This window comes from Labeo rohita, chromosome 5 (assembly GCF_022985175.1).
Source record: "Labeo rohita strain BAU-BD-2019 chromosome 5, IGBB_LRoh.1.0, whole genome shotgun sequence".
NCBI classification, from domain to species: domain Eukaryota; kingdom Metazoa; phylum Chordata; class Actinopteri; order Cypriniformes; family Cyprinidae; genus Labeo; species Labeo rohita.
In genome coordinates this window covers 3125548-3153412 of record NC_066873.1, presented here as the reverse complement: position 1 = coordinate 3153412, position 27865 = coordinate 3125548, and the positions used below count along the sequence as shown (strand labels likewise).

At 35.2% G+C, this 27865-nt stretch overlaps 1 protein-coding gene across 1 annotated transcript; it reads left to right on the top strand.

Annotated features, from left to right (window-relative positions):
- The first annotated feature begins 682 nt into the window (after window positions 1–682).
- Window positions 683–27737, top strand: tut7 (terminal uridylyl transferase 7). The gene is made up of 31 exons (XM_051109402.1): window positions 683–746; window positions 872–1042; window positions 1604–1935; window positions 2021–2139; window positions 2875–2982; window positions 3071–3248; window positions 4392–4480; window positions 4640–4691; window positions 5001–5070; window positions 6050–6176; window positions 6311–6430; window positions 9398–9526; window positions 9626–9803; window positions 9883–10220; window positions 11065–11331; window positions 11490–11640; window positions 12035–12121; window positions 12568–12668; window positions 13394–13451; window positions 13788–13891; window positions 15124–15213; window positions 15394–15507; window positions 16216–16293; window positions 18928–19105; window positions 20230–20277; window positions 20643–20734; window positions 21492–21607; window positions 22320–22501; window positions 22585–22634; window positions 22737–22803; window positions 27056–27737. The coding sequence occupies exons 3-31, from the start codon at window positions 1611–1613 to the stop codon at window positions 27118–27120; spliced, it is 3681 nt and encodes a 1226-aa protein (XP_050965359.1). The 5' UTR covers window positions 683–746; window positions 872–1042; window positions 1604–1610; the 3' UTR covers window positions 27121–27737.
- Window positions 27738–27865: the final 128 nt, after the last annotated feature.

The window sequence follows — 27865 nt, the reverse complement described above, 5'->3', positions numbered from 1 at the left end:
ATGCTAATAAATTGCTAATCATGCCAGAAACATGTTAGCAACTTGTTAATCATGCCAGAAACATGCTAGCGACATGCTAATCATGCTAGAAACATGTTAACAACAAGCTAGTAACATGTTAGCCATGTTAGAAACATGCTAGTAACATGCTAATCATGTGCAAAACATGCTATCAACATGCTAATCAGGCTAATCATGCTAACAACATTCTAGTAACTTGCAAATTATGATAACAATATGCTAATCATGCTTACGACATTGTAATCAGCCTATAAAAATACAAGCAATAAGCTAATCATGCTAAAACATGTTAACAACATGTTAAATCATGTAAGTAAGCAATGTGTTAAATCATGCTAGCTGCTTCCATACTATTACAACTGCTTTAAACTTTCAGGCTAGGCGTTCTCAAGCCAACTTAAAGTTTGTTCTCAAACTTTACTCATCTAGTTTTATTAATGTTACTCTGCAAAAAAAAAAAAAAAAAAAAACATGTTGTGGTTCTTTAAAGATATAATATTCCAGCAAGTCTTCTTGATCAGTTACCAAAGAAGAATGTTAAAATGATTCAGTAAAATACAGTTTAAAATTAAAATTAATTTTAGAGATAAATGACCGAAGGCTTAATATATACGGGTTTATACTGGAAATAAGCACTACGGCTTTAAATCTCGAGAAGAAGCTTTTATTTTGACGTTACGTAGGACCCGGAAGTGGAAGATGCAAACAGCTACACATCGTGTAAGGTAACAACAGCGATTTCAATATTAATTGTTAAGTTTGTCACTTAAAAATTAAAGTATTAAACTCGCACTTTATTTATGCTTAATTCAATGCTAAATGGCGATTTTTATGCTCTAATTCATTTCAGACAGGTGAACTTCAGATGATTTGACAGAAGTGTAGCCGGCGGAAGTGGGTTTGTGTCACTATCAGACTTGTTAATGTTGAGGCACCTGCATGTTACAGTCAGCAGGACATTCACGGGAATCTCATGGGATGTCGCGCTCACATTTATAGAGCAAGAGTGATATTAGATTAGGTGAGTTCGGCATGACCATATTAAACAGTTTAGTGTGTTGTTATTCATGTGAGTTTGACTGCATGACACTCCTTCCGGGCTGCTCTTTGTCCTCAGGGGAAAGCAGCATTTACACAGCAACTCTGCTCGTGTTTTGCTTTAGCATTTGACGCTTTCACAACATACACGTAGAACCGCTTCGCGATATGTTTCGCTTTCTGTGATCTATATAAATAATTCGCACTGTCACAGTCAACAATGTGTACAAAATTGGTATCTTAGTCATTCTTTAAAACGAATACAGCATTTCAGTAATGTCACTAAACACTGCAGGATTAGATTGCTATGAACTGCGTCATATTTTGTCATAAAGTGTGACATGCTATAGAGCAAAACAGGCACTATTTTTGGAATCAGCATCCCAAAATTACTATTAAAACAAGTATCTCCTTTTACTGGTTTTGTGAATCCTTATAATCCAAATGGCTTAGTTTAGTAACAGTCATGAGAGTGTTTTCTCATTGAATCACACTGAGATTCTCATTTCTTCATATTGATCTTGGTTGCCACCTATTAATCCAGATCCACAATGGCTGATAAGGGAAACAGGAAGTTTTCTCCGCGCTACAGGAGACAGAAGGAAGCAGATGAAGCTGAGAGCTGGAGGAGCCCGTTGGGACGGGACGGCGTGAACCACGAACGCAGTTACAGTCCTAAGACAAAGCGGCGTCACGGTCGAACTTATGATAGTGACGGGAACAGAAGAGCCAAAGCCTCACTGTCGTGCAGCTCCCCTGAGGGACAAGCGTTCGGACAGAGTCCTTCTCACAAGGACCGAATCCAGAGGGGTTCACCCGCCGACCGGAGGAACTGGAGAGAACGACAGCGAGATGGACAGAAACACGACAAGCTCGGTAAAACACATGAGTAACGTCACCTAATGAAATGGTGAGACTGAAAACGTAGCTAATATCTGTCTACATCTTGTGCGTCTATCAGACAGCATGCAGAACTGGAGGGAGAAGAGCAGGATTGTCTCGATTGAAAGCTGCCTCACTAGACGGGACGTTTTACAGCAGTGCTTGGAAGCCGAAGGCAGTGATTGTGACCTTAAAGAGGTTTGTAAGATACAGACTGACCGAATTAAAGGAACGGTTCATCCAAAAATGAAAACTGGCTGAAAATGTACTCCCCCTCAAGACATTCAAGATGTAGATGAGATATTTTCTTCATCAGGTTTGGAGAAATATAGCATTGCATCACTTGCTCACAAATGGATCCTCAGCAGTGAATGGGTGCCGTCAGAATGAAAGTCCAAACAGCTGATTAGAAACATTAATCCACACCACTCCAGTCCATCACTTAACATCTTGAGAATAGAAAAGCTTTGTGTTTGTAAGAAACAAATCTGGCATTAAAGCATTTATAATGCTTTCTCCAGTGAAAAAGATGGCTGAATCAGGGGAGAAATATGCACAAATCAAGCATTGCTTAACAGTTCCACAAAATATGTGTCTGGATTTTGATGTGAAAGGACGACAGCAGATTGACTTCCACTGGTGGAAGTGTTGTTATGGATTATGGACTAGTATGTTAGCCTGAAGCAATGGTTCGAAGCTAAAACGTCTTAATAATGGATTTTTTATACAAGCATGCAGCTTTTTACTTCACATGATGTTAATTGCTGGACTGGAGTGGTGTGGATTATTGTGATGTTTGTATCAGCTGTTTGGACTCTCATTCTGACGGCACCCATTCACTGCGAAGGATGCATTTAATGCAAAAGTCTTTTGTACGCTGATCATATTTCTTCGCATGATCTGATTTTGTTTCTTTTTGTGTGTTTTTATTAGTCGAGCATTAGTCTGAAGTTCAGGTGTGATAAATGTAAGGTGTACTGTGAAGACATGTCACCAGCACTCAATCACATCAGAGAAAGAGCCCACAGAAAGAAAGCCAAGGTAAGGAATCATGATAAAATGATGATCTACAGGCTCAAACTGCTGTTCTGCTAGTCATTTATGTTTGAAATGTGTCTGCTCTTTACAGGAGCTGCAGAAGATGACGTTGCTGTTGAACATCCCTCCCCCTGAGAAAACCCAGTGTCATTCGATCAGCTCGGCTCTGGAAAGTGTGGCCGCTGAGTTCGGTTTAAACGATCAGGATTTGAAACAACGCCAAGATATTCACGCACTCGTTGAGAAAGTCCTTGAGCCTGTCCTTCCAGGTGTGTAACAGCGGAGCTGTAAATTCAAAGCTCACTGAAATAGGGATGTTCATTTCGGTTATTTTTCCTAACCGACAGCTGACGCTCGTTAACCCATTATTAACTGACAAGATTATTTTAAATTAGAATTTAATTGTTTTAGAAAGATAAGTTTCTGTGACCCGTTAAAAATTCCACCATTTGTTTTCCAGGGGTTAATTTTACATGCGCAAAGAGCGGCAAGCAAAAGAACATGAGGATTCACATAGACAAATCACATCACGCACATGCAACGATTCTGCGAACGGAGAAAAATATAATAAAGCTGGGCTATATATAATGACTGAATAGGCCTATATGATAAACATTTTTACTTAATTAACAAAACGTAAGAAAAAAACTGCAACAAGTAGATAGTATGCAGAGTTTTGGTATGTATTTGTACTGTGCAAAAGTATGATGGCTGAAAGCGGCATCCTGGTTTTCTTTATTTTACGAAAGCGCAAAGATTTGTTTTTAGTGTGAATGTACACAAATATAAACAAACCATTTACAGTTTCAATTATCTCTATGACTAGGAGTCGATGTTTCCTCTGTTAGAAGAGAAAAAAATAAAGTCATTTTGTCGGTTCTGCACACACACACACACACACACACACAGTTTTGCTAACTTGACAATGCAGCCTTTCCATTATCATAATAAAACTCAGTCAGCCAAACATATGGAAAAATCACACTGTTTAATCGTTATCAACGCACTGCCGTGATGAGATGCCAAACAATTTGTTTTATGTGAATATTGGAATGTGAGTGAAGTACAAAACCAGGTTTACATAATAAATAATATTTTGGGATTCAAATACATCTTGAATATAGACACATTTTGGCTTTGTGTCATATGAGAGACCCAACGTTAGTCTCAGTTTTGCTTTAGGCTAAATGAATTCATTTTGGCTTCTCATTTATATAGCCTAGCTTCTTATTTTTTTCTTTTAAAAATACTTTAATTTACTGGGAAAAAAAAAAGATCTTTTAAACCATTTAACTAAACCATTTAAATCGATCAAAATTCTTTCTGTCGGTTAATGGTTAACTGGTTTAAATGAGTATCCCTTTTTTCAATACTTTTTTTTTAATGCAATTGTATTCATGTTTCTCCTGCAGATTGCCAGTTCAGGTTATACGGATCTTCCTGTACTAAGTTTGGGTTCAAAGACTCTGATGTAAACATTGATGTGAAGTTTCCATCCCATGTGAGTAAAAAGTGCTTATTCAGAAATATTCTTACAGCTTAACTTTTAATCTTATTTTGGCTTCAGGGTTTGATGTAGGTAAATGATTTTAAATGGCTCATTTTTATTTTATCATTGCTTCCTTATTTTAAACTGAAAAAAAAAAAAATCTCTCATCAGTTCCAGCATCCTGATGTTCTGCTCGTGGCTCAAGAGCATCTCTCTAAAAGTGGTAAGTTGAAAAGGTGAAAACCAGTGAAAGCAATGAACAATTGTAAAGTGAAATTAAAGCTGCATGCTGCGTTGAAAGGGCCCTCACACCTGGGCTCACCAGGTAAAACTGTGAACGGTGAGAGAATGCATTTAAAGTGGTAAATATAGGAGGAATATGTCAAAGTCATTTATTTGTGCCAAACTTCCTGCTGCCAGCTGGTGGCGCTATGATTTGTAACATTTAGCCTAATTTTCAAGCATTTACAATAAAGCACCACCAATCCAGAATATAAATGTAATTTTCTGACTTTTATTTTAATTTTCGCAGCTCTTTTTGTCAATGTGGAGGGAGATTTTCATAGGAGGATGCCTGTAGTTGTGTGCAAAGAAAAATCAAGGTCTGTGTTTCTTTGCTTCTTGTTCTTTTATGAAGTTTATATGAAGTTACCTGCATCTAAAAATGTGTATACTTTGCCATTTAAATGTTGGGGGTCACTAAGGTATTCCTATATTCTTAAAGAAATGAATACTTTTATTCAGTAAGGATACATTAAATTGATCAAAAGTGACAGTAAAGACATTTAGAATGTTACAAAAGATTTCTTTCTCAAATTAGTGCTGTTCGTTTGAGCTGCATACGCTTACAATAATCTCAAAAAAATTTATCAAAGTTTTCATAAAATATTATGAAATAATATGAATCAGCACAACTGTTTTCAACACTGATAATAATCAGAAATGTTTCTTGAGCAGCAAATCAGAATATTAGAATGATTTCTGAAGGAACATGTGACACTGAAGACTGGAGTAATGATCAAAATTTAGCTTTGATCACAGAAATAAATTACATTTTAACAGATATTCATGTAAAAAACAGTTAATGGTTATTAAATAATCATGCGTTATGAATGTGACGAAAAATGACACCATATTAGATAGACTATTACTTTGTAGGATTTCTGCTAATTAAAATGCACAAACCAGATGCAGTAATACCCAACTAATAGAGATGTTATGGTTCTTCACAACTGATAATTGTTACTTTATTTTAATTTTAATATGTCTATTTATGAGGAATATGTACTGTTATGGACATGACAAGCCTGAAAATTGCACTTACCAGACTATGGAAAATCATGCACTAAAAAAAAAAAAACCCTTTAAAAACTTTTAGAGAGACCTCATATGGGTATTTAAACCACAAAATGTTGACATCTGTGCTATCAGTATAGTAAAAACCTTTGGTCAAAACGTGATGACATTTGCATGGAATTACCCTTAGCAAAGTCATGTGTTATATAAGTTTTTATAGTATTATACAAGTCTATATAATATATAAACATTATTTATTTATTTACTTACTGTTTATCTCCAAAGTGGTCTCATCTGCAAAGTCAGTGCAGGCAATGAAAGTGCATGCTTGACAACAGCATATTTGGCTGAGTTGGCAAATCTGGAACCACAGCTCGTCCCGCTGGTCATATGCTTCAGATACTGGGCTAAGGTGAGACTGATGTGTTCACTGCTGTTTAAATTCAGTAGATGGTATGTAGGTTTTAAAAAATAGTAAGTGACTCTTTAGGATTTAATTTTTAACAATTGTGTTATGTGATGTTATTTTGTGTGTGTGTGAATTAGATCTGTTGTGTGGACCAGATGGAAGAAGGTGGACTTCCGTCCTACTGCTTTGCTCTCATGGTCATCAGCTTCCTGCAGCGGCGCAAAGAACCCATCCTACCGTCATACCTAGAATCTGTGGTGTGTGATTCAACATTAATGCATCAATTGATAAAACATTATAGGACCAGTGCCTGATTATTACATCTGGAACCTAATGAAGAGGTAACATGAGATAATGTGCAGTCAGACGGTCATTATTGCAAAATAAAACACAAAGGTGATCAGGACCCCGACACTAATGCAATAATTAACACACAGACTACACAGCTACTCACAAAATAAATGAATAACTATGTGAAAATTAAATTTGCAATTCAAGCTGAAAATAATTGTTACAGTTTAATGATCTGTAACATTTTTACCACAGAATACTGCGGTTGACCAATTACATGCAACTATTTCAGAGTAATAAATGAAAAGTTTACCAAAGAGAGGTATAGTTTACCCAAAAATGAAAATTGGCTGTTAATATACTTATCCTACGGCCATCCAAGATGTAGGTGACATTGTTTCTTCGTTTTGTGGCTCAACGATATATTGAGGTCTTATGAAGCGCAACAATCACTCTGTGCATGAAACTGAACATTATTTACAACATTATTAACTGTAATCCAGAGCCTCAGGCAAACAGACTGGAGTGAAGTTCGGTTTACAAACAAATCATTCTTTTAAACGTCAGCGCCAATAGCCTCATGGTTAGTGCGGCGACCCGAGTTCAAACCCCGTCTCAAGGTCCTTTGCCGGTCCCGCTCCCCTCTCTTCACCCAATGCTTTCCTGTCTGCTCTCAAACTGTCCTGTCAAATAAAGCTTAAAAAGGCCCAAAAATATATTAGAAAAAAAAAAGAATCATCCTTTTGAACCAGTTTTTTTGGAACCAGTTCATCAAATCAGACCGAACTCCGACTTGAATGAACTGAGCCAAATGAGCCAAATCACCAGTGTATCTGATCCTATGATGAATGAACTGATTCAGCGCTCCGGTTTCTCCAGCAGTCACTGAACTGAGGAAACTTGAATGAAGAGGACAAATTAAAGTTTTTATAGTTCCTCATGGTTTATGTAAAAAGGTGAGCTGCTGAAGACTAGTTTATTCACTTTATATCCTTTAGACATGAAAAACATCTACGTTTCACATTATTATTGGGTGTTTTAATAAAAAAAATAAATATGTTACATCATTGTGTGATAACATGAATAAACTAGTGAATTGAACCAGTTCATCTGAAAAAATCCGTTCATGGAAAAGAATTGGATTTTCGTGTTTGTGGAAGGCTCTGGATTACAGGTAATATTTGTGTAAATAATGTTCAGTTTCTTGCACAGACTGATTAATTCACTTCATAAGACCTCAATATATCAAAAGGAGCCATGGGAATTAATGATGTGTTGCCTGATATGATTTTGGACTCTTAGGGTGTGTTCACACTTCTGTTTGGTTTCGATTAAAACGAACCCTGGTTGCTCTGTTAGTGCGGTTCATTTGAGTAAGTGTGAACACTGCCATCCAAATCCTGATGCGCACCAAGCAAGTGGACCGAGACCACTAAAAAGATGGGTCTCGGTTCGCTTCCAAACTAACTCTGGTGCGGTTCGAATGATATATGAACCCGTCATGGACCAAATACTTCTAAACAAACCAAAAACAATGTCGCTATGCGACATGATTTCACAAAGGGAACAAGCAGTGTATCCAAAACAAAATGAGCAGAGGGCAAAAGTAGAGCAATGAGGCGGTAGAGTGTCTTTTATGAGCTCTTTGTGAGTTTGCAGGTGGTGAAAATAAAATTATAAACACGCAACAACGAGCACGCTTAGTCCTGCAGACGGCATTGCGTGTGTTCGCTTTAAGTCGTACACATCTCTTCCTTTCGGTTGGAGTGTTAGGTGAGTTCTGTCACAAAATATACGTCATTCAACCCGACCAATCAGGTTGTGAACGTATCACTATGTTTTAGGTTCGGTATCTTTAGGTTCGCTGTCAAAAATGCCAGTGTGAACGCTAAACGGACCAGGACCAATTGTATAATTTTTTTCCTTTTTGGTCTGGACCAAAGAATCCAAACGAACCGAACTACAAGTGTGAACACACCCTTAAAGTGACAGTAGCCACTGACTTGCATTTTATGAATCACAAAGGATCACAGTTTCAGCCAAAAAATGTTTTTTTTTACTGTTCTACTGAAGATGGTCTGGGGCAGGTTGTTCAGAAAGTAATCTGATCAGCTTTTGGCCATTTGATTGGGTCAAATCTTGAAAATGCGTTGTTCAAAAGAAAAAAAGGATTCTGAATTCAGATTAGATCACAAAATCCAATCTTGGTTTTCATCTGGATTAAGTCCTCAGTTTGTGATGTTCAAAATGTTTTAGTAAAATTGAGAATCTTTTGATCCAAAAAAGTTTATTCTGATCCCAACAGAAGGGTGTATTTCAGAAACAAAAATGTAATAAAACTGGTCTAAAAAATACAGCATTTTAACATGTAATGTATCCCCAAATCTCCAAACAGCTGTCAATATCAAACAAAAATATTAGATTGAATTTAAAGGTTTTTTTTTTTCTTTAAATCACTGATTGTAAACCACATTGGCACAGTCATCAGATATGGGCTAGTCAGAAGTAGTTATTTGTGTAAATGCAATGTAAAACTACAATGCAAAACATTGGCATTTTCCCCCATTTAATGTTGTTGTTGTTGTTGTTGTTGTTGTTGTGTTGTTTTTTTTTTTTTTTTTTTTTTTTTTTCTTTCCCCATCACCAGTCCAGGGTGATCCAAGTTTGCTTTGAAAAACCAGAACACAATTAAGATGGGTTACCTGATCCCGGATAGCAAAACTTGGGATTTCCAAATCCAGATCATTCTGATCCAGATTAAACTTTTTGAACATCTGGCCCAAGAGGATGAGTTATTTATTAGGAAGTTTATCCCCAGTGTTTATTGTGCCAGTTTCTATGAGAAGCGTTTTTTATTGTGAGGTAGTTAATTTATGTTTGATTATTAAAGCAGCACAATAGGATGCAGGGACTGATGTTGTGTTCTGTTTTAGGTTTTGCCCTTGAGTAAACTGAAGAGTTTCTCTTTAGTCGGGGTTGAAAAAGGACACGTGCTTTGGGTATATGATCAAACCTCAAACGATTCATCTCAAGATAAAGAAAAAGCCGTCAGGAAGGGAAAGGTGAGCGTCTTCCTGCTTATTCCTAATCTGTACATCACAGCGTTTAATTTGAAGACACATTGAGGAACACTGAGTTGTGGTTTGTCTTTTCTTAAATAGTGCCCGCTGGTTTTTAAAGCCCGTAGTCCTCCTGTGCTGCCAGGGAAGCTTTGGGTGGAGTTATTACGGTATTATTCACTGGAGTTTCAAATACCTGAGAAAATCATTAGCGTGCGCACAAACGGTGACCTGTGGCGTGATCTAAAAGACTGGCCCAAGAAGAGGATTGCAATCGAAGGTATGCATCGCATGATGTGCGCTATTATTATTTGTCTAGATATGAAACACATCAACGCTCATCTTTGTTTTCTGCTCAGATCCATTCGCCGTCCAGAGGAACGTGGCTCGGACATTGAACAGTCAGATGATGTTTGACTATTTGTTGCATTGCCTCAAAACAACTTACAAGTACTTTGCTTCTCCTTCAAAAAGCACAGCAGGGAAAGTCAGTTCAAACACTCAGTCTGACAGATCTGTGAGTGCTGTGAATCATGTTGATTCAGTGAAAAGAAGCCCAAAAGTGCCATCTGAGGATTTGAAGAGGTCTCATGCGAGATCCAGTCCACAGAGTGCAGAGGAGCTGGAGGACTCGGACTGCATCATTGAGCTGGAGCTGGATGAGGAGGAGGAAGCCGACTCTGACATGGAGACTGAGGTGTGCAGTGGGCGTAAATGCATTAATTATCTGGAGGGTCAAAACTAAAACCATTAAAAAATCTGTTTTGTTCATTAAAATGACTTTTAATGAGCAACTTAAAGAAACGCTCCACAAATAGGCTCATTGTTCATCTCCCCTAGAGTTAAACAGTTGAGTTTTACCGTTTTCGAATTCATTCAGCCGATCTCCCTGTCTGGCGGTAGCAGCTTAGCATAGATCATTGAATCCGATTAGACGTTAGCATCTCGCTCAGAAATGACCAAAGAGTTTCAATGTTTTTCCTATTTAAAACTTGACGCTTCTATAGTTACATCGAAAATAGCTGCTATATATACTAGGCGAAAAACTTAATGAACTTGTCTTGGAATCTAAAATTGAAGTACCAAAATTGTAAATTGTATTATAAAATATAAATATTAGATGAAAAACTAACTGAAATAAAATTACCCAATTTGTTAAAACTGCAAAAAACAACAACAACAAAAAAAACCCTAAAACATAATTAAAAACAAAAAATATATAATAATGATAAATAGAAATTTAAATTAAAACAAAACAAACCAAAAACACAAGAACTAATAAAAAGACAAAAGCACATAAAAAATACTAAAACCTAAACCATGGATTTTAATATATATATATATATATATATATATATATATTTTGTTAACCTTTATGGCTGCTCAGGTAAATTTGTCTTGTTTTAAGGAAATGTAATAAAATAAGACAAATATATTAACACTTTTGCCTTGTAATTTTAGCTAAATGTTTTTTATATAATAGTGGAGAAATAATTTTTGCATTAGTGACCCTCAGAAAAATAACAAATAAACGTTTATAGGGTGAAGATGAGGAGGAAGAAGAGGAGGAAGAAGATGACATCGAGCTCGATGGATCTGGATGTGATCACTCCGGCGATGAGATCTTCCCGTTCGAGCGGGAGATGAGTGATGATGTGGGGTCTGATGTGGGTGATCCAGAGGACGCAGCGTCTGTCCCAGACAAACCCAAAGCAGAGTTTAGCAAATCTGAATATCCTGTAGGAGCTCCGGCAGGCCCTGAAGGCTTTCAGTATGTCTTCAGCAAGCGGTTTTTCAGTGACGGCAAGGTAAAAATGCATTTTTTTTCCAAGTTTATTAAATGTTAGATGTTTCTGTTGACAATTTTGCCATTTAATAACTTGCACCAGCACTTCTTCTCTGTTTTATTTTGTATTCTGTTTGATGTGGGTCATAGTGACACACTAACCTTCATTTTCTCTGTCAGTCCCCTGTTCTGATATGCAGCCTTTGTAAGAGCGATGGGCATTCGAAACAGGACTGTCCCGAGGACTTCAAACGAGTGGAGCTGGATCCCCTTCCGTCCATGACTCTAGATTTCATCAAGATCCTCAATGATGCCTGTGAGCAATGCTACAGTAAGTACACTGTCAGTGTATTTTCCAAAACACCATTTCCTTTTTCATTGTTTATATTTTTGTGAACTAAACCTAAAAGTCTAAAAGGATTAAACGTCCTTGTTGTTTTAGATGAGAAAGTAGCTTTAGAATTAAGTATTTTAATTCATTATTGCATAAATAATTTTGATAATAATCAGGTATTTTATTTTTATTTATTATTTTTTATTTATTATTTATTTATTATGATGAGATATATATATATATATATATATATATATAGGAATAGGAAACTAAAACCTCTGGTAGGCAACCTCAGTGCTTTTTTGTTTGTTTGTTTTTAAGAAATGTTGAAATCTAGCTTGCACTTCATTTTTTTGCATGTAGTTTCATAAAAATGGTTGCACTCATTTAGGTGACTTTGCACCAGATGATGTGGAGGTGAAAGTCAGAGAACATATTTTACAAGATTTCGAGAGTTTCCTGAGATGTCAAGTCCCAGGTAATGAATACATCATGGTCTAAGTATGGAAAAGAATTTCACACTTTACTTAAAGCCTTTATGCATTATAAAGGTATTCGTAATGTTGTAATGAATTTTATCTTTTTACAAATAACTGTAAATCAATGTTAAAATGCGGTACAATATTGGAAGATTTGTCTGTTGTATTTTAATGCATCATGCTTTTTAAGGTGTAACAATGAATAAGACAAGTAGTTACAATTGTTCATGAGATGCGTTACAAACATAACTAATGCATCAAAACTTCTTTTATAATGCATTGTACATCATATATACATAGAGCTTATTCGACCAGTGAGATTCCTTTGTTTTTAAGATGGCTATTGCCTAATATTTCTTTCTCTACTTTGTCAGAAGTCAGAATATTTTATATGCATGTAATGAGAAGCCTTTACAGATGTTCATTAATGTGTATTTTCTAACAGGAGCCAAGTTGGTTTTGTTTGGCTCATCCAAAAATGGGTTTGGCTTTAAACAGAGTGACTTGGACATTTGCATGACTCTAGAAGGCCAGGACACAGCGGAGGTACCGTTTCTTATTTCTACAATTATGCAAGGTCTTTATGACGCACAAACAGAAAGAGTTTATTACAGTTATTACAGAGTCTGAAAACTGTTAAAACGGCTCTGTACAGCTGTACAGCTATTTTAGGGTTATAGTGTTGCATTTGTCATGGCAGCAAAGTTGTACTGTAAAATGTAACTCCACGCAGAAATGTTTTCTTCAGACTAAATTTTTTAAAATCGATTGAAACAGTGAGTATTTTAACATTTCAGAATCGTCCCATTCATTTCTGTGTCTCCTAATAATCCACATTTTTGCTTTTTGTTCAAGAAAAGTAATCACAAGTGCAAGTTAATTTTCATTGTTAATATTTTATAAAATGTATAAATAATCCTGAAAAATTGTACATATTAGTTTCTACAAAAGCATGCAGCACAACTGTTTTCAACATTGATGATGATAAAAAATGTTTTTTTGAGCAGCAAATCAGCTTATTAAGATGATTTCTGAAGGATCATGTGACACTGAAGACTGGAGTAATGATGCTGAAAATTCAGCTCTGATCACAGAAATAAATTACATCTTAACATATATTTAAACAGAACACAGTTATTTTAAATTGGAATAATATTTCAAAATATTACTGTTTTTACTGTATTTTTGATTAAATAAATGCAGCTTTGGTGAGCAAATAAGACCTGATGAACAGAGATGCAAAAATGACATTTATGCACTTCTTCTGACAGGGTTTGGACTCCATGGCTGTTATCGAGAGTTTGGCCAAAGCTCTGCGGAAACACCACAGTAAGGTCCCCGTTTCAGTGTTTGGGTGTAAATCTTACAATGCCTGTTGTTTACATTACTGAAGAGTGTATGCGCTCATCTCATTCAATATTTGTGAATGAAATGGTGCATTATTATGGACTTTTTTTAGGAAGGAAGAGACTATACTGTTTGTATATTTTCTTCTCTCCGTACATCTAATGTTCTGACTGGTTAATGAAATGACAAAGAGCCCGTCTGTACGCTTCAGGGAAACTCCATTTACTTTAAATGTGTGTTGTTAAAATAAATCAGTGGTTTTGTTTTACACCCCATCTCTCTCTACCTCTGCCATGTCTATTTATCCATTCATTTTAGGCCTGAGAAACATCCTACCTATTACTACTGCAAAAGTCCCAATTGTGAAGTTTTACCACACCAAAACTGGACTAGAGGGAGATATAAGCTTGTACAATACACTGGTGAGAGAATAAACCTGACACAACATTATTAAATAGAAGTTCAGGCCGTTAAGTATCGCCGCTGTTTACAGCACTAATATTTTATAAGAAGAGAGCCCGCTTTACATATCTGTAAAGTGACTTCTGTAAAAGGCATAACATTGTTGATCCTCGACATAGTTCCTTTCTTATCACCAATAGTTCGACATAAGACGAGCACTATGCTTGTTTGGCTTTCTTCATGCCCCTTCGTTCACAGAATCTATTTTAATTTAGTTGGAAATCTTGTCATTAAATAGCAACTACGGCATCTAAAGCTGGTTTTTGAAATGCAAATATACTTTTGTAATTCAGAGTATTTCATAATTTAGCTCATGAAGTGTACTTGTATGCTAAAAAAATATATTTTATTAATGCTAGTTACTGCCCACTTCTGCTCTTAAGAGATAAGTTTTCCACACCCAGCACATTTCCTGTTAATTCAGAACAGTTATGAGAGACTTTACAGTTCAAAGGGTCATTTAGACCATATTATATGTATGTGTTATAATTATATTCAAGGCGTTTGCGTGGTTTTTGTCTTTCAAATATATTTAGTTTGTGTTTTTATGTTACACTCAATCTGCTCCAGATATTTAACTTGAATGTTAAGTATTGCATAAGTGAATGTGTTCAAAGTCAACTTCAGCTTGTTTCTTCTAAGTAGGACTGGCAAAAATAAATTATATCCCCAAAGCTCGATTTAATAGAGGCATCAGTATCACTATTGGTATCTAAATATCATAAAACAAATATATATAAAACATCAGATGTTTAATATACTGTGTTGTTTCAAAGTTATTTGGAGATGTATTGTTAAAATATATTTATGGTCACAAATCTTATTGTTTTATTGTGTAGTTAATCAGTTAGTACTACTCTCCTGGTCTTTCTGTTGTGAATTTAAAAATGCAGATATCAGTGCTGAGTGTTCACGATCTTTATCTACATTACATTTTTTGGAAAAAGTCAAATCTATTTTAGGGTTTTTTGTTTTTAATTAAATATTTGTAAATGAAAAATGTATTACATATTGCAGTGCTTTATTTGGGTGCTTACTGTCAACAAGGTACTAACCTTAAACTTCACTTTAAACATATAAAACATCCAAGTAGTCAACTTATATTACTCACTGTCGCCTTATGCAAGTCCACTGCAGGTGTATATATTGTAAAATGAAGAGCATCTGAGATTTTTCTGTTTTATTTCCTCAGGCTTTGCACAACACAGAATTGCTGGCATCGTATGCAGCGATTGATGCTCGGGTCAAGATCCTCTGCTACGTCATGAAAGTGTTTGCTAAAGTGAGTTTGACACATTCATTAAATGTCATCACTGCTGCAGGCGTAGAGATTGTACACATTAGTGGCTGCATTTGTAGCTAGAATGAGAAAGAATTCAGTTGCTTTTGGAGAAAATTTTCAACATTGGGTTAAATGAGACACATCACAGATTTCACATATTTCTGATGTTTGTGATTTCAGGTGTGCGACATTGGAGATGCGTCTCGTGGGAGTCTGTCTTCATATGCCTATACTCTAATGGTGCTGTACTTCCTTCAACAAAGAAGCCCACCTGTCATCCCAGTTCTCCAAGAGGTGTCTTTTATGATCATAGTAACTTTGTCAGTGACAGTTATTTATATTAAATGAATTAAATACAAAGCTACAGCTGGCACAACACTTGCACAGAAACACATGTAATGTAGTACTTTAACCATTAACATACAAGCACATATGAACACCAAAAATTCATTACTGTGTTTCATTCCTTAATTTAGAAATGCTATGCATTAATCCATAAAAGTAATCCATAAAAGATAACACTTAAAGCCTTTATGTATGCATTACAAAGTTATTCATAATACACCTTGTAATGCATTATATATTTCAATAAATAATTGTAACCAAAGTTAAAATGCATTATTAATACAAGAAGGTTTGTTTTTTTCATGTGTTGTATTGCATTATACTTTCTAAATGAATAGATAAGTGTTATGATGTATTGTAACTGTGGTTATAATTATTCATAAGATCCTACAATGCATTATGCTTTACAAGGCATAATTAAGGCATTAAAACTGCTTTTATTATGCATTATACATAAAGGCTTTAAGAAAACTGTTTCTGATATTTCTTTAATCCTGGTATTTCAGCATAAAAAAATAAAAGGTAATACAAATTGTTAAAATGGAACATATATGATTATTTATGTCATTTTGTGTATATTCTGTTTTGCATTAAGTATGTCCTAAAGTGTGAATTGGTGTAACTGTGTCTGAATGGATTTTGTATATATTTTTGTAGATGTTTGTTGGGGAGACAAAGCCAGTAGTTCTTGTTGATGGCTGGGATATACATTTCTTCAAGGATTTGAAGAACTTGGTGAGTGAGATTAGTTTTAATATCATAGCCAGTTGTAATTACAAACAAAAAAAAAAAGTTACATTTTTAGAATTAGATTAGGTTAGATTAAATTTTAAAAAATGATTCTAAAATAATGTGTTTGTCATCTTAAAATTGTTCTGGACTGGATTTTGTTTCCTATATCAGTTTTATTTAAAACTGACTAGTGACTAAAACGGTCAACCAGAAATATTAATTTGCGAGTGAAATTTTTGCTATATAAATGTACATGTTTAAAATGTGCATGTAATGCCTTTTTTTCTGGTTGTTTTGCAATCACATTGTTTATGTGAGACGAAGCACATCAAAGTTTTAGTGGAAAAAGTATTTCAAACAGTCCTGATCTTTGCTGAACAGCAGCGTTGACAGCACACCCGCTAAACACAGCTCCAGTTCTGCAGTTTAAGAGAGATCGAAATGACAGAGATGTGTGATGTAACAGTGCAGAAAAGCAATGTCTATTTCATGCACAACTTGAACTAACAGGTAACTAACAGGTAAAGCTGTCAGCTGTGTGGACATTAAAGGGGAAGTCCACTTCCAAAACAAAGATTCACATATAATGTACTCGCCCTCTTGTCATCCAAGATGTTCATGTCTTTCTTTCTTCAGTCGTAAAGAAATTGTTTTTTGAGGAAAAAAATTCAGCATTTTTCTTCATATAATGGACTGATATGGTGCCCCTATTTTGAACTTCCAAAATGCAGTTTAAATGCGGCTTCAAATGATCCCAAATGTGGTTGTAAACGATCCCAGCCAAAGGAAGAAGGATCTTATCTCGCAAAACGATCGGTTACTTTCAGAAAAATAATACAATTTATATACTTTTTAATGTCAAACACTCATCTTGTCTTACTCTGCCTGACTGTTTTTTCCTGTTTCATGACAGGTAGGGTATGTCAAAAAACTCCTATCTCATGTTCTTCCTCAACAAAATCGCCCTATATCGCTGTTTTACCTTTTTTGTTAATGGCGTTTGATCTTTGCTTGTTCACTTTGAAAAGACTGTGTCGGTACTTCTGCAGCGATGTCGGATGATTTTAAAATAATTTTTGAAGTTGAGGGAGAAAATATGTGTCGGAAGCAAAATAAATGTCCCCCCCCATTTTCTGTAGTCTGATGCCTTTTATTATGTATATTACCTCTATGCACTAACGTGAAAATATTTCAAAAGACGGCTGTTTAAACGCGTTTCCATTGGCGTAAGTGGTAAAGCGAATAGCTAGTGTTTTTTGACGCAAACGATCCCAGTTCGCGTCTGCCTGTTGCCGGAATTGGTTTATTGCTTTTTCACATCTCATGTTACATCAGGAAAGGCATTTGTTTTCAATAAAAATAAAAATGAATGAAATAATCAAAGTTTGAATACAGTATCGGGTAGGCTTAGGTGTATCTGAGCAGCAGACACGCTCAGGCGCTTTGTTGTGTTACAGGAGTGCAGCAGGCACGAATATTTAGTTCAAGCAGCATGTGAACCCACCATGTTGTCCTCTTTACTACTATAGTATGAAATAAACATGAATGAACATCAAAACATAGGCTGTTTTATGAAAGAACCTATAGTACAACTTACTTAAATGTCACAGGTAATCGTTCATTCAGTGTTTCAAACTGCGAAAAACATGTAAACATGTTAAACAATGCCACCTAACAATACATTTACATCAAAATAACCTTTTGGGTGTCCATAAGCTATTAGTCAGCTAGAAAAAATAACTATAAAGAGGAGCATTTTGCAAAATGTGTATGCTACATATTCATATTTTTAATGCAAGGAGCTAAAAATAAAATCCTCCTATAAAATAAAAGAAGAAAAACAGACTGGATGAAAGACATGAAAACATTGATAGGATGCATTGAGAAGGAGCTCAGACTACACTTAATGCCCAAGTGATTCTGATATAGTTATATGTCCATGATTTTGGCACAGATTCTGTGTAATAAACAGTTCTTTGTGACTGTATGTAGTTCTCAGGTTGGAAAAGACATTTAGTTCCCGCTTTAAGTGAACTTCAGTTCCCAGGACATCTACCAGTTAAAAATAAAATGCTGATAAAGACAAAATGATGAGACATAAACGCTTGACAGTATGACTGAACTTTTAGTGTTAAAAAAAATAAACAAATAAAACGTGTTTATTCTGTGGCACCTAAAAAAAAAGATGGCTAATTTTGTTTCTTAAAGGAGCCAATGGCTCCTTAATTTATTTATTTACTTTTTTCTGGAGCTCTGTAAATTGCTTTTGTACAAAAACAGCAAATAAACTTTACATATTCTATAGTAATCACTCACTAGCTTTGCTTGTTCTAATCCAATATCACAACTCTTTTACAGCTTTCACATATTTGCTTTTAAACCCTACAGAATCCTCTATAAAATATATCTGAATTTATTTTAAAATGTAATTTATTGCTGATCAAAGCTGAATTTTTAGCATCATTACATCAGTCTTTAGTGTCACGTGATCTTTCAGAAATCATTCTAATGTGCTCCTCACGAAGCATCTCTTCTTATTAACTTAATGTTACAAAATATTAGTTTTACTGTTTTTTTTTTTTGTTTTTTTTTCTGATTTAATACCCAATAAGTGTGGTATTGTTGTTGATTCCTCAGCATAAATACTGGCCGGAGTACAAGAAGAACAAGGAGTCTGTGGGGCAGCTGTGGCTTGGCCTGCTGCAGTTTTACACCGAGACTTTTGACTTCAAGGAGACCGTTGTCTGCATCCGCAGAAAAGAGCCTCTCACCACCTTCAAGAAGCAGTGGACCTCCAAACATCTCGCCATCGAGGGTAAGAGCAAATTACTGAGCGGTGAATATCAGACAAAGAACCTATGAATATATAGCAATAACATGGTACACTCCCAGGAAAAAACGGTACAAAGTCTGTCAATGTGTCAGAACCTTTTCTCTTAGGTATCTACTGCAAAAAGGTACATGTTAGTACTTTAGTTCTGGTTTCACAGATAAGACTTAAACCTAGTCCCAGACTAAAATGTAAATCTGAGCTGTTTCAGCTGAAAGAAACTTTGCCCCGTCTGATCTTAAAATATTTCAGTGCCATTGTTTTGTCTCTAGACGCATACCAGTAATGTTTTTTTTAAGGAGTTTATAAAAATTACTTAAATATCTTAATCGAACTGTGGCCTAATCCTGGCTTAGTCTAAGCCTTGTCTATAAAACCAAGCCTAAAAGTACATATTAGTACCTTAATGGCACATATTAGTAGCTTTTAATAAGGTCCTCCTCCAGTCAGAGCTTTTGTACCGTTTTGTCTGAGAGTGTACATGTAGAGTAATTGCTGTTCAAATCCACATCTCTGAGTTTACAAGAAGAGATCAATCCAAAAATAATTTTATAAAACCTTTTTGACCATTGCAGACCTGTACAGTAACTGTTGCTCTTCACAGTAATGTGCATGCATTTTAAATATGAAGAATATTACTAAAACGCCAAAAACTGTTTACAAGAGTAATATTACGTCTTCACTCCACTACAGAGAGAGCTGTTAAGAAAAAGAGAGCAAAATCACATAAACTTTAAAAATGGAACATTATTATAAACTTTGTAAAATTTGATTACATTTCAAATATGTTTTTTTTTTTTTTTGGATTTTATTTCATTTATTAGATGCATTTATATAAATTGGGGTTTGTATAACTAATCATTTCTGTGAATAAGTGTTTGCTTTAACCTATTCTGGTCATTTCCACATTTTTAAAATGACATGCATTATTTTAAAAGATAAAATGAAAGACAGAAAACACAAAAATAACAATGTGAGACATTTTGTACATATTTTATTATATACTTTATTAAGAGTAGCAGTCATGTAATGTGTTACTTTTAAAGCTGACATTCCTTTAACATGCTGTATGTTGGAAGATTGCAGTTGATCATTTGTGTTTCTTTCAGATCCCTTTGATTTGAGTCATAATCTTGGAGCTGGTCTGTCACGGAGAAGTATGTCATGTTTTTGTTATTTTTCTTTTACTGTTGTATCTATAATCCTTCATATACACTTTACCGTTCATCATATGACCTTTATTAAAGTTTATATTCAAACGTATAAACCTTCAACCACCGTATTTAGATTAAAAACACCTGCGTTTAGCTACTGTTATCTATCAGTGACTTTGGTTGTTTAAACCATTTCAGATTTATACCTGCATTAGCAACTTTTTGTGTTCTAACTGCATTTATAAATATAGAAATAGCTGTCTGCTGTTGTTAGCCATCCCAGCCTTTTTGAAAATGACCCTTGTCTTGATATCTTGTCGTCTGATGCAATGACATGTACACGTTTTCTTCTGTATGGCTGTTTGCAGTGGCGAGTTTCATCATGAAGGCCTTCATCAACGCCCGAACAGTTTTCGGGACCCCCGTCAGAAGCTTCCCACCAGAGTACTCAAATAAAATGGTTTGTGTCCTTTATCTTAGCCATGTTAATTCTGGGTCACACTGCAGTTTAGAAACCAATTCTCATTATTATCTAACAATTATCTATGACTTTTTGCTCAATAAACTCCAAATTTGCTGCTTATTAATAGTAAGGTAATTGGTAAGTTTAGGTATGAGGTGCATTAAGGGATCTAAAATATGGTCATGCGGAATAAGGCATTAATATGTGCCTTATAAGTACTAATAAACAACTGGTATGCTAGTTATATGCATGGTAATAAGCAACTAGTTAAATAGTGAGAATTGGTCTCTAAACTAAAGCGCGCGGATGTGATTTTCCCGTATAAATATGGATTTCCGTACTTTCCGACCTCTGAGGAACGACCCATGTGATTCGCCAAATTCGAGTAGAATCAGTGTTGAAATGTGAACTTTTTATGAATGCCGGTGAGAATTTGAGATTGGTTTGAGCCGCTTTAATTTGCATTTGGGAACACAACATTTGTCATTAGAAATGTTTATAAATCTGTTGTTGTTTACAAAGTAGTTTCAGTGTCACATGATCCTTCAGAAATAATTTTTAATATGCTGATTTGCTGCTCAAGAAACATTTCTCATTATTATCAGTGTTAAAAACTGCTTAATATTTTTGTGGAAACAATGATAACATTCAAACATTTGTATGATTTAAATTAGAGTTTTTAATATATTTTACAGTATTTTTCTGTAAAACGCCACATATGTCATTGTACTTGATGTCACTTTTGTATCTGCAGGAGTATTTCTTTGACCCAGAGGTGCTGACAGAGGGCAAACTTGCACCCAATGACCGCTGCTGCCGAATCTGTGGGAAGATTGGGCACTTTATGAAAGACTGTCCAATGCGAAGGAGGTAATTCAGCACGAGATCTGTTGTAGATCATCTGTTTTACTCTTTTGTTCATACTGAACGTTGCTTTTACATTTTAAACATGCTTTTCTACATTTCCTGCTTTAATGATCCATAGAGAGTGTGCACTGCTATTAAAAAGTTTGAGATCAATACGATTTTTATAATAGAAATGAATACTTTTATTCAGCACAGACTCGTTAAACTGATCAAAAGTGACAGTTAAGAACCGTAATTGTTACAAAATGTTTAGATTCATATAAATGCTGTTCTTTTGAACATTCTATTCATCAAGGAATCCTTGAAGAAAAATGTATCACAGATTCCACAAAAATATTCAGCAGCACAACTGTTTTCAGCATATTAGAATGATTTCTGAACGATCATGAAGACTGGAGTAATGATGCTGAAAATTCAGCTTCGATCTCAGCAGTGAATTACATTTTACTATATCTTCACATAGAAAACCGTTATTTTAAATTGATATAATATTTAACAATATTACTATTTTTACTGTGTTTTCAATCAAGTAAATGCAGCCTTGGTGAGCAGAAAAGACTTTCGAAAGTGACCCCACATTCTGAACAGTTGTATACCTTTGCATGTTAAAACTAGTAAATCTTCATTAAATCTGATTTTTGATATATAGTCTGATTTTTTTTTTTTTTTTTTTTTTTTTTTGTTGTTCATTCATTCTTTTCAATGATTTGCTAAGACAAAGACGTGACACTGATGGATCGTTCAGCGGACGTGATGTGAACAGACCCGATGGCAGGGTGATGAATGACGGCAGCCCCTACACGGAGGGACGATGGCGGCATAGAGAGGAGAAGTGCTGTTATCTGTGCGGCTCCAACACTCACATCAAGAAGGACTGCCTGCTGGCCAAATCTTCAGGTAGCTACGCTCATCACAGCGTTTAAAGCATGTTATGTCTACAGGAATCTGGTCAGGAATCACTCATGTGTTTTTCTTTGCAGAATCCTCTCCAAACACATACCAAAGAAGCCCAGCATCAGTGGACAGACTAGTATGTCCGATACAGTCTCATTTACAGTTACCATTATGTGCTAATACTTACCTGCCTGGTAATTAACATTTAGAGCTCATTTGGATTCATATGTGTCTGTAGGACAGTCCTCAGCAGGACAGGAAAAAGAAGCGAAAAGCAAAAAGGATTATTTTGGGTCCTGAAGCAGGTGAGTGCACTACATGATGATTTATGCTGTGCTAAATGGTAGTGATTAATTCTGTGAATTCAAAATATTGTAAATATGGCAACATACACACTGCAGCTTTTAGTGCTTAATGCTGTTCTGTACAAACACGGTTCAGTCATTTGCAGGAGTTACAACCGCTTTCTTCAACCAATCAGCTCCCCACAAATGCATGTAGTGAATTTACAGGAATTTTAGGGTCCCATGGTAACGCGGACGGAATCATGGAATCCAGTCATAAAAATGGAATTTACTGTAACGCAGAATGTCAAGGAATTTCGGATGAATAAATCAAAAGTAGGTCAGTACACTTGAGTCAAAACGCAATATGGACTAGGGTCTGTGTATATTATTAAGCCACAAAATACAATTTAAATGTAAATCATGCCTGTTCTGCCTGTCTCTGTGTGAATGAATGGCGCAGACACACAGTTTCATTTACTGCACACATCCTGATCCTCAGCCTCTGCCGCCTCATTATGAGTACATGAACACATGAACATTAGTCTCTAAAACTGCTCTGAGAGACACTTCATGAGCATTTTACCTTTTCTTGTGAAAAAACTACCATCATTTAATTTACAAACAGAAACTTAAAGGTCTTCACAACAACTCGTCAAAGTAAAAGTTCAGTTTAATTTCAAGAAACTGTGACAGAAATATATTACTTAATGTAATGATAGCACTACTACTACTGCTACTACTAAAATTAATGTTAAAACATTGTTTTTTGAATAGTTATCAGAAAAATGTAATATATAATATAATATACACTACCGTTCAAAAGTTTGGGGTCAGTAAGACTTGTAATAGTCTTTAAAGAAGTCTCTTATGCTCATCAAGGCTGCATTTATTTGATTAAAAACATAGAAAAAAACCCCCGTAATATTGCAAAATGTTTTTACAATATAAAATAATGTTATTTATTTTAACATACTTTAAAATAGAATTTATTCCTGTGATGAAAAGCTGAATTTTTATCAGCTGTTACTCCAGTCTTAAGTGTCACATGATCCTTCAGAAATCATTCTAATATGCGGATTTATTATTAGAATGATCAATGTTGGATAATATCAACAGTTGTGCTGCCAAATATTTTTTGGAACCTGTGATATTTTTTTTTTTTTTTTTTTTCAGGATTCTTTCATGAATAACAAGTTTAAAAAGTACAGTGTTTATTCAAAATATAAATATTTTATAACAATGTAAATTATTTATTATTAACTTTTAATAAACTTTTAATTATTAACTTTATACATCCTTGGTGAATAAAAGTATTAATTTCTTAAAAAAAAAAAAAAAATGTACTGACCCCAAACTTTTGAACGGTAGTGTATATATATTTAATCAAATAAAATAATAGTTTTTTTTTTTTTTTTTTTTTTTTTAATAAATTAATTGTTTAGAGATGCTTTGGATTATTACAATTTAATGAAACCAATAAAATGGAATCCAGAAAATTAATGGAAAACACCAAATTTGGTAAAAATGAAACAAAATTTGAGGACAAAAAAAGAGATGTATTTCAAAAATGATTTCAATTAATTATACATGTTTTTTATTATTATTATCATTATTAAAATTTAATTTAACTATTTAAAAAAAAAACTGAAATGGAAATAGAAAAAAAATAGAATTTGGAAAAAAATAAAATGGAGTTTAGGGAAAAATAAAATGTTTTTCATAGGGCCCTGGAATTATGTAGTGTGTGCAGAACCAAACTGAACAAGTAGCTGTTAATGATTTATTTAAAGATGAGTTGCATCTTTCTTCTCGATTCACAATGGCACATATTGACTCATTTGTGTTGCCAGATCTTAATAGGAAAAAAAAAACAATAAATGAAACAAGCCCACAATAAGCTCAAATCAATACGCATTATCTTGGAAATAAGATCCATACCAAAATATTGTGTCCTACTTGACTCCTACTTCATTGACTCCGTAAACTGGATCGCATTATGAACCAAGCACAAATAATAAACCCAAACATGCTTAATAAGCACTGCTTATTATAAGAGGACATGGCAACCCTATAAGAACAAACTCTGCTAAGCAACCATCCAAATGCCAGAATGTTGCTATGGTAACCAAGGTGTCAGTCATTGCAGCTTTGGGTTCTGTTCCGTTCACACACAAAACTGTAATTTAGGAGATTCACTCCCACTCCTGATTGCAACTCCTGAAAGTTTACATTGTGTAGTGACCTATGTGAGATTGTTACAGTTTATTCATACAAACGATAAATACAAGCAATTTATTTAACTAAAACCTAAAACCTTTTAATATATAAAAATAATGTGTGTGTGTATATATATATATAAAATAGTAATTACAGGTGCATCTCGATAAATTAGAATGTCGTGGAAAGGTTCATTTATTTCGGTAATTCAACTAACATTGTGAAACTCATGTATTAAATTCAATGCACGCAGACTGAAGTAGTTTAAGTCTTTGGTTCTTTTAATTGTAATGATTTTGGCTCACATTTAACAAAACCCACCAATTCACTATCTCAACATATTAGAATATGGTGACATGCCAATCAGCTAATCAACTCAAAACACCTGCAGAGGTTTCCTGAGCCTTCAAAATGGTCTCTCAGTTTGGTTCACAATCATGGGGAAGACTGCTGATCTGACAGCTGTCCAGAAGACAATCATTGACACCCTTCACAAGGAGGGTAAGCCACAAACATTCATTGCCAAAGAAGCTGGCCGTTCACAGAGTGCTGTATCCAAGCATGTTAACAGAAAGTTGAGTGGAAGGAAAAAGTGTGGAAGAAAAAGATGCACAACCAGCCGAGAGAACCGCAGCCTTGAGAGGCATTTCAAGCAAAATCAATTCAAAAATTTGGGTGAACTTCACAAGGAATGGACTGAGGCAGAGGTTAAGGAATTAAGAGACACCGCACACAGACGTGTCAAGGAATTTGGCTACAGTTGTCGTATTCCTCTTAAGCCATTCCTGAACCACAGACAACGTTAGCGGCGTCTTGCCTTGGCTAAGGAGAAGAAGAAATGGACTGTTGCCCAGTGGTCCAAAGTCCTATTTTCAGATGAGAGCAAGTTTTGTATTTCATTTGGAAACCAAGGTCCTAGAGTCTGGAGGAAGGGTGGAGAAGCTCATTGCCCAAGTTGCTTGAAGTCCAGTGTTAAGTTTCCACAGTCTGTGATGATTTGGGGTGCAATGTCATCTGCTGGTGTTGGTCCACTGTGTTTTTTGAAAACCAAAGTCACCAAGAAATTTTAGAGTACTTCATGTGTCCTTCTGCTGAGCAGCTTTTTAAAGATGCTGATTTCATTTTCCAGCAGGATTTGGCACCTGCCCACACTGCCAAAAGCACCGAAAGTTGGTTAAATGACCATGGTGTTGGTGTGCTTGACTGGCCAGCAAACTCACCAGACCTGAACCCCATAGTGAATCTATGGGGTATTGTCAAGAAGAAAATGAGAAACAAGAGACCAAAAAAATGCAGATGAGCTGAAGGCCACTGTCAAAGAAACCTGGGCGTCCAAACCACCTCAGCAGCGGCACAAGACTGATCACCTCCATGCCATGCAGAATTGAGGCAGTAATTAAAGCAAAAGGAGCCCCTACCAAGTATTGAGTACATATACAGTAAATGGACATACTTTCCAGAAGGCCAACAATTCACTAAAAATGTTTTTTTTATCTTATGAAGTATCCTAATTTGTTGAGATTGTGAATTGGTGGGTTTTTGTTAAATGTGAGCCAAAATCATCACAATTCAAAGAACCAAAGACTTAAACTTCAGTCTGTGTGTATTGAATTTATTTAATACACAACTTTCACAATTTGAGTTGAATTACTGAAATAAATGAACTTTTCCACGACATTCTAATTTATTGAGATGGACCTGTATACTTTAATATTTAAGGATCGACTTGGCACTGGAGTTCTGGAACTTTTAATACCACTTGTTTACTGAAATAACACTGCAGTTGTCTACAGACAGAGCTTTTTTTTTTATTTTAATGGATTTTTTGTTTGTTTGTTTTCTTCCTTCGTTTGATAAAGAAAAAATGTGAGCAAACAATAAAGTACAAGCATTTCAGAGCAACCCCTGATATACAATCCAATGCACTGGTGGATCGATAGCTGTTTATCTGACACTTACAAAGGAGTTCAACACACCATCATTGGTCATGGAGCAGCTGCTGTCTTTGTTAAGCATATATCTGAAAAATGTCCCTGTCTCTGTCATGTTGTAGGTAGTCTTGCCAGCAGACATGCGTCATTAAATGCGTCTATGGAGAAGTGGAGCCCTTTCAAGTAAATCATCTAAAGTGAGCCGTTCCAGGCTGAAGCAGAGCGTTTTTGGATCTCCAGCAGCCGCAGCTCAGTATTATCATGAACCCCAGTTAAAGCGCAGTGATGAATGTGCCTTGTATAGGTGTCTGATTTTTAGTTGTTTTTTTCTAATTGTGAAATGAATGTGATGTTTCTCATTTTATCTGTTTTTATTTTTTTAAATTAAGAGTCCAGCTGATTATCTCTGTAATTTAGACTATAGCCCCAATGTGTGTTTTTGAATTTCCTTGAATAGTTTTAGTAACACACATGTACAAAATGTGCGTCTTGTGCATGTACCAAGAAGCGTTTTATTTTGTATAAAATGTACATATAGAAATGCTGGTTGGGGTCTGTGTATTTACAATGATGCTGATATTATATCATTGTTGAGCTTTTCATTGTGCATTTTTCCGTTTGGCTGGGCGTGGTTTTAGTTTAGTTTATATTAGTGCTTCGCTTTTTGCTGAATGAATTGTGTATGTTTGGGGAAAAAGGCTCCATTGCCTACATTGCATTTGCTGCAGTGTCAATAAACACAATGAATTCCCTCCATATTAGTAATTTAACTCTGGTCCCTTTTTTTTTTTTTTTTTTTTTTTTTTTTTAAATGACAATAAATAAATTTTGTCATAGTGAAGTCTCTGTGCTTTGTGTTCTCGCAATGAAATCTAAATTTTCTTACATCCTTGTGTGGCAACTTCTGCAGTTCATTTTTATGGTTAGAGAAG

Bases quoted from the DNA above. Each gene is read 5' to 3' on its own strand.
- tut7 (XM_051109402.1), top strand. From the start codon at position 1,611: ATGGCTGATAAGGGAAACAGGAAGTTTTCTCCGCGCTACAGGAGACAG. The intron at 3,249-4,391 runs GTGTGTAACAGC...TTTCTCCTGCAG, and splicing joins CCTTGAGCCTGTCCTTCCAG to ATTGCCAGTTCAGGTTATAC. The intron at 13,892-15,123 runs GTGAGAGAATAA...TTATTTCCTCAG, and splicing joins TAAGCTTGTACAATACACTG to GCTTTGCACAACACAGAATT.